Raw genomic sequence first — 6,880 nt, forward strand, 5'->3', positions numbered from 1 at the left:
AAAATTATTTTAAATATCAAATAAAAATATAAAAAATATTAATTTAAAATAAAAAATAAAAAAATTTAATTTTTTTTTTTAAAACAAACAGTCTCATATCTTCTCGGACAAAGCACCTGAAAGAGAAAATGCAATTATTATCCATTATTATATCATTTTTCCCTAGGCAAACTGATCTCCAAGGTCTTTTAAAAAACCAAGTAAACAATACAAGATAGAGAACTCGACAAAACCACATTGCTCATCCGCTGCTCCTCCTCCGCTCATCACATATACGTCTCCTGCTCTTCACGCTATTCTTGTTAATTTTTGCAGGGGAGCGTAGATGTCACTTCACCAACCGACGATCAAGCCTAGTCATTCCATCGATACAAGATCCAGCTATAAAAAGCCATTCTGTCTAAAGTTTTCATCAATTAAACAATCCTCAATAATTGAAAAAAAGACCCGTTTAAAGTAGGCAGAAGTCTGAACATATATTTGATGGTTGCTAGAAGACAAAAGGACGCAAGGTTTCTTTTCTTTTCGTATAAATAATAAATACATGACGAGAAACTTATTTTGGGATATTTTGCTCTTCTCTTTTCCCTGTCTTTCATAATTATGCGAGGACAAAAATATGCAGGAGAGTAATGAGGGTTCTGGATGTTCTCAAAACCTTAGGTTACAAGAGGATGAGCTTGAGAGGAACTTAAAGGGGTGAAAATTTCATGCAAGACTGTCCAAAACATGCATGCAAAATGTGAAGATCACCCGTGGCATCTCCACTTCTTGAATAAGATCATGTCATCTTTCGATCGAGTGCGAAATTATTTTCAGTTTATTTGGAAACCACCACGATGGTATGATGGTGTCTAGTAATCAGCTCCAGGTCTTTAGGAAAGCAAAAACCATCTTTCTGAAAACCATTGGCTTTGGAATATGGGTCATGTGTTAATTAGGGGACCAAAGGCATGTATTATGAGGACCAAAGCTTCCAAACATGGATAAACATGTACTCTTTTTGGTATGTTTTTGCTAGATGAATGATTCGTTATGTAGAAGATAAGCAATGTCCAACGATCTCAAGGGAAAGGAGCCATGATGCTAAAGCTGGAGCTACATCTAACTATGATTAATCATGTTTAAATTTATTAAAAAATCAATTAATCTACTAGTTTAAATTGTTAATTGAAATTTTAAGATATAATTTATTTTAACAAAATAAAAGATTACTAGAAAGAATTATACAGTTTCACTTAATTAGTCCCTGGCCTTAGCTTTTTAGTAAAACGTACTACTACTACAATATATGTGTGTTTGTCCTTAGCTAGCTCCAAGTATTTATGAAAGTGAGACTGCATGCCTTTGCTAAATATTTAAACGAGTGCTTTGTAATGATCTTTGCGAGTGTGGCTACCGAATAACGAAGATTCAAGGCCGAAAATAAGGAAGAAATTGTGTTAGCTCTTTAAAGAGTTTCTTCTTCATGTGCATAACCACCATTATTCCATTGATTTTAGACGTTTTAGTTGTTCGATGATTTCATTAAATATGGAATAGTTGAATCATTTAAATGGAAAATAACTTGCATGCCGAGGTCTCATCGAAAGACTGCCGCCTAGGCTGTCATGCAGCTATATTTGTTGTGATTTAGCACATGGACGGCTTCTAGCTGGATATTTGGAAGACAACCTCACCTTCCCAATATTAATTTTTTATTTATTTATAAAAAAACTGTTATTCTTATCGAGCCTACTCTCTCTTATCGTCCACTTAGTCGATTCATAGCAGAAATTTTTAATTGTTTTCCAATGATATCAACATCTTGATTATGGTTAATGAATGGTTGTTGATTTTGAGTTCACAGTGTAGTCACTGTTGTCGTAATGCGTATGCTCTGTTGCATGACCCATCTTTTATAAGAAAACATTCCCTCTTGTGATTTTTCAAGTGTTGCTTTTTGTTAGGTTCATCCCCCCTGAAAATTGTTGAGCCAATCAAGGTGCTAATTAGACCAAATTAAGAAGCCCACATGGACTATTTTCGTATTTAATGACCATGGTGGCTCATCATGACTTGTAGTACCTAAAACAATTTAGCATGGAACCCATTTATGCTATGCTAAGATTCACATTTTCAACCAATTATTGCCCTGTAACTTTCAACAACCTCTACATAAATAATAATAATAATAATATTAATAATAACTATATTCCAATCAACTTTTAGGAATATAAATTAATTGGCTAGATTATAAATTTATTTTTTAAAAATAATCCAATCAATTTTTAAGAATATAAATTAATTGGTTAGATTATAAATTTATTTTTTAAAAATAATTAATTTAAGTTTTATAGACCTAGAGGTCACTTAAAACTTACATAATTATTAACTTTAAGATCACAAAATTAGTTAAGGTATATGAAAACTTGCCCAAACATCTATGTTAATAAAATAATAATAATAATAAGATTCTAATTAATTCTGAGTGGTGTAGTTTAACCGGTCAGATTTTAAATTTGCTCTTTAGAGGTAATCAGTTTGACTCTTACAAATTTCAAAGCCATGAAAGCTTACACGATCATTAATTTCAGATTTTATAGAATTAGTCAACGTATGCACAAACTGATCCATATACCTATATTAAAAAAAAAACTTCAATTGCCATATATATTTGTATGTATTCAATTTGTGGGTTTCAAATAAATTACAAGAACCAAACAATTCCCCGTAGTGATTTTCTTCTCTTTCAAATAAATTATAATAGAAAATTAATGCTAACCAAGGTTGTTAATTTCATTTTAGTAAGTATTTTATTTTTTCAATTGAAATAAAATGTTTCAGTTTCAGAGTGTTTCTGCATGTCATTTCAAGATTGTTTTGTCTATATATATATATATATATTCAATAAATATAATTCAAATTCAAAATAAATTAATTGAATCAAATATGATTTTAAAATTTAAAATATTACTAAATAGCTAAAATTAAATAGATCTTTAACTTAAAGTAATTCAACTTAAACAAAATATCAAAATATTATGAAAGTAAAATGTTTTAACATAAATATTTTAAATATAAAGTTAGGTGAATGTTATCAAGGCTAATGAGATCTAAAGTATTTTTTATTTTGCTTAAATTCCTACAAAGCAAAAAAACAAAACAAACAACAATATGAATACAAACCATATATATTAGTGATAAATCTAATCATAAAAAATTAATATCATTGTTAATGAGAATAATAATAATAATATTTTTTAATATTATTATTAATATTAGTGTTATTGAAAATAGTAATGAAAAAAAAAACTTTGTATACTTAAGTGGTTTAATTAATTAAATTGAACTTGATTTTTTAAGACCGAAATAAAATATGTGGAATGAAATTGAAATATTTAGTTTAAAATTTAGTTAAAAAATCTAGAAAGAATCAAGATTTAAAATAAAATAAAAATTATTTTATTTATTTTATTTTTTAAATTGATATAAAATATCATTTCAAATGAAACAGGATGCAACCTTTATGCTATCTATGAGTGTGATTTAATTTAATTAAAGTCCATCCGGGAAAAGGGGCAACCCATAGTCTAGAAGCATAGAGAAAAAGGTGAAATTAGAGAGGTGGCATCCATGCAAGAAAAGGTCCAAGAAAGAATGAAGAGGCGGCAGTGCGTTCAGACATGTAAAAGGGATAGAATATGAGACCACTCGCCACACACATCCCCTCGAAAACGCCATTTCAAGCTCCCGGTTTTCAGGAAGTCTTTTTCGATGGTTCCATCCCATTTTCTGAGCTAAAAACAGGTGACTGGTTTCTGGTTTTTTTTGTGTACGAACACTGGCGATTAATATCTTAATCATGATTAAGATAATTATAATCAAGGGACAACATTAACTACTTTAGTTTGTCTCAATCGCATCACCTTAATCCTAGGATACCCAACATGGATTAAATTATGTATGCAACTTGGTAGAGATTTGCACTCCACCCCTAGATGGTCGGCAGAATGTATTATTTTCTATTTTTGTGTACAGCTAAGAAGGTCCAGTTTGATAGCTTTTATTCTTAAATGTTTTTTAAAGTATATTTGTTTAGAAAAAAATATTAAATTAATTTTTTAGAGTTTTTGATGATTTTGATGAATATATATATAAACGAAAAACACTTTTAAAAAACACTTTATATTATAATATTTGTTTTTGGCTTTTAAAGCCACGGGGAGTCTGTGATACACATTTTAATCAAATTGCAAATTTAAGAAAAAGAAGAAGAGGGAGTTGCTGGGCTGTTAGTAACGGGTAACGGAGTTGAGATTATAATGGGCTGGTAATGGTCTTAGCCCAACTTCTCTTTGAACTAGCCATGGGCCCATGACATTCTTCTTTGGGCTAATTTAAACTGCAAGACCATTTTCTTTTGTTTTTCATGTGAAACTAGTAGACGGGACCATTAAGAACCCCGTCCATTCCTTGTTTACTTGGCCATTTTCAATGCATGCTGAGGTGGATTTGATCGTTAGAGGACCTAAAGCATTGCTTTCTTGTGACCACGTATTTTTTAAATTGTTTCTTTTTAAAGTTGTGTTAAAATAATATTTTTTATTTATTAAAATTTATTTTTAATCTTAATACATTAAAAATATAAAATAATAATTTTAAATAAAAAAATAAATTCTAACTTATCTTTATTTGGATCGCAATTCCAAATGTTGAAAACCAGATTGCTGAGCTTTCATGAATGTTTTGGTTTTACTTTCCATGAGGAAATTACTCCATATATATATATTTATATATATATGAAGTTGCTCCATATATATATATATATATTTATATATATATGAAGTTAACAAAGCTCTAAAATCACTGTGTCAATGGCAAGCTGCCAAGAACCACAGAAGTGGTCATAAATATCTTAAATTAAGGGAACGGAGCTGAAAGAGAGAGTGGAATTAATCGAAAGGCTGCCTCAGCAAGAACCATAATGCCATACCCATAAAGTAACTAGCATCACACATCCATGACGTCCTCCATGGGATGAGATAAGGTCATGGAGCCTCTTCCACGTGGAAACTTCTTGGTGGTGCTAACGATGAGGCTAGCATTTAGAGAATTCCCACCTTCATGTGGACAGAATACTGCAAGGTCATCACTTATCGTATCGAACGGTCAAATTCCGCTCATTATCAACTCCACTGATTTGTGACCGTAGGATACGAGGGAGACAAGTTGAAGCGCTATATATAGAAGTGACAGTGAAACGAGTTTCAGTATTGAAATCCTAGCAGAATATCACATTTATAGGGAGCACTGCATAGCTTATAAGCTTGTAAGAGATGGCTTCCTCTATGATCTCATCGGCAGCCGTTGCCACCGTCAACCGCACCCCGGCACAAGCCAACATGGTGGCACCATTCAATGGTCTCAAGTCTGCCGCAGCTTTCCCAGTCAGTACCAGAAAGGCTAATGACATTACTTCCATTGCAAGCAATGGTGGACGAGTTCAATGCATGCAGGTAACCTAATCTAGACAGACTTCACACTTCGATATCGGTAGATTCAGTACAGCTAGCACGCTTAATTTTATTTTACCAACTTGGCAATTAGTCTTCTGTGCGCTCACTGTTTTTTGTTGTTGTTGTTTTGACCACAACAAAATGTTCATACATTTTAAATATAGGTGTGGCCACCAACTGGATTGAAGAAGTTCGAGACTCTTTCTTACCTTCCAGATCTCACGGAGGCGGAATTGGCCAAGGAAATTGATTACCTTCTTCGCTCGAAGTGGGTTCCTTGCTTGGAATTCGAGTTGGAGGTGATGAATCCAATCCCATAATCACACAATTCTCACTAATTATTGTTGTTATTATTACGAGGAGGTGACTCATTAAGGAAAGAGAGTAGAATTGGAGCCCTGCTCTGTGCTTTTTATCACTAGAGTACTAAATTAATTGCACCTATACTATCACATTGAACACATTATAATTATAAACACTGAATTGTCGTCCCATTTAACCAGATGCTTGAGTCTGACATGGTTATTGAAAGAAGCTCAATCAAAATTATGAATGTATGAAAAAAGGAATTAGTCCATGCATGGTCGATTCAGTAATAACTAGATGGGAATCTTTATCTGAACCTTGTAAGAACAGGCTTATTTTTTCTTTTGTGAAATTAATTGTATATGTTGGATTATGCAGAAAGGTTGGGTCTACCGTGAGAACCACAGGTCACCAGGGTACTATGATGGACGCTACTGGACTATGTGGAAGCTACCCATGTTTGGATGCACTGAGGCATCTCAAGTGTTGGTTGAGCTTCAGGAGGCAAAGAAAGCTTACCCTAACGCCTTTATCCGTATAATCGGATTCGACAACGTACGTCAAGTGCAGTGCATCAGCTTTATCGCCGCCAAGCCACAAGCTGCCTAAGTCCCAAAACTTGATGTCTCCCTAGCTATATCTGTTAGGGGTGGTTTGTTTAAATTGTACTTAGACCTTGGCAAAATGCCTCTTCCTTTTTTTATTGGGTTTTTGGAGATGAATATTCTACTTTGTTTTTGTTTTTAGCTTCTGGATTCGGTTGCTGAAACGGGCGAGAATTGTTGAATGAAAAGTAGATTATTTTTAAATCCGGATAATCCATGCTCATGAAAAATGCTTTATTTTTACTGGCAGCTTTGGTTTCATGCATCTAGTGTTAATTTGATTTTAAGTACCCTTTGAATAATGGCTCTTGCTTGTGGCTAGCTATAATTAGTCTTCAAAAGGGTATGGAATGAAATTGTTTACTATAATTATCTTGGTTTTTAACCTTGGAGCAGGTTATATATCCCTTAATCCTCCAAGATACATGGATAATGTCATTAATTAGGCTTTGGACACAAGATTAATGTTCT

At 32.7% G+C, this 6,880-nt stretch overlaps 1 protein-coding gene across 1 annotated transcript; it reads left to right on the forward strand.

Annotated features, from left to right (window-relative positions):
* The first annotated feature begins 5,243 nt into the window (after positions 1-5,243).
* Positions 5,244-6,617, forward strand: LOC105132993 (ribulose bisphosphate carboxylase small chain, chloroplastic). Its single transcript, XM_011036760.1, has 3 exons — positions 5,244-5,498; positions 5,663-5,797; positions 6,183-6,617. The coding sequence occupies exons 1-3, from the start codon at positions 5,319-5,321 to the stop codon at positions 6,411-6,413; spliced, it is 546 nt and encodes a 181-aa protein (XP_011035062.1). The 5' UTR covers positions 5,244-5,318; the 3' UTR covers positions 6,414-6,617.
* The last annotated feature ends 263 nt before the right edge of the window (positions 6,618-6,880 follow it).

Source organism: Populus euphratica, unplaced genomic scaffold (genome assembly GCF_000495115.2).
Source record: "Populus euphratica unplaced genomic scaffold, PopEup_1.0 scaffold99.1, whole genome shotgun sequence".
In the NCBI taxonomy this organism is placed as follows: Eukaryota; Viridiplantae; Streptophyta; class Magnoliopsida; order Malpighiales; family Salicaceae; genus Populus; species Populus euphratica.

Excerpts from the sequence above, each read along its gene's own strand:
- LOC105132993 (XM_011036760.1), top strand. The coding sequence starts at position 5,319 with ATGGCTTCCTCTATGATCTCATCGGCAGCCGTTGCCACCGTCAACCGC. Across the intron at positions 5,499-5,662 it reads GACGAGTTCAATGCATGCAG|GTGTGGCCACCAACTGGATT; the intron begins GTAACCTAATCT and ends TTTTAAATATAG. Across the intron at positions 5,798-6,182 it reads GCTTGGAATTCGAGTTGGAG|AAAGGTTGGGTCTACCGTGA; the intron begins GTGATGAATCCA and ends TGGATTATGCAG.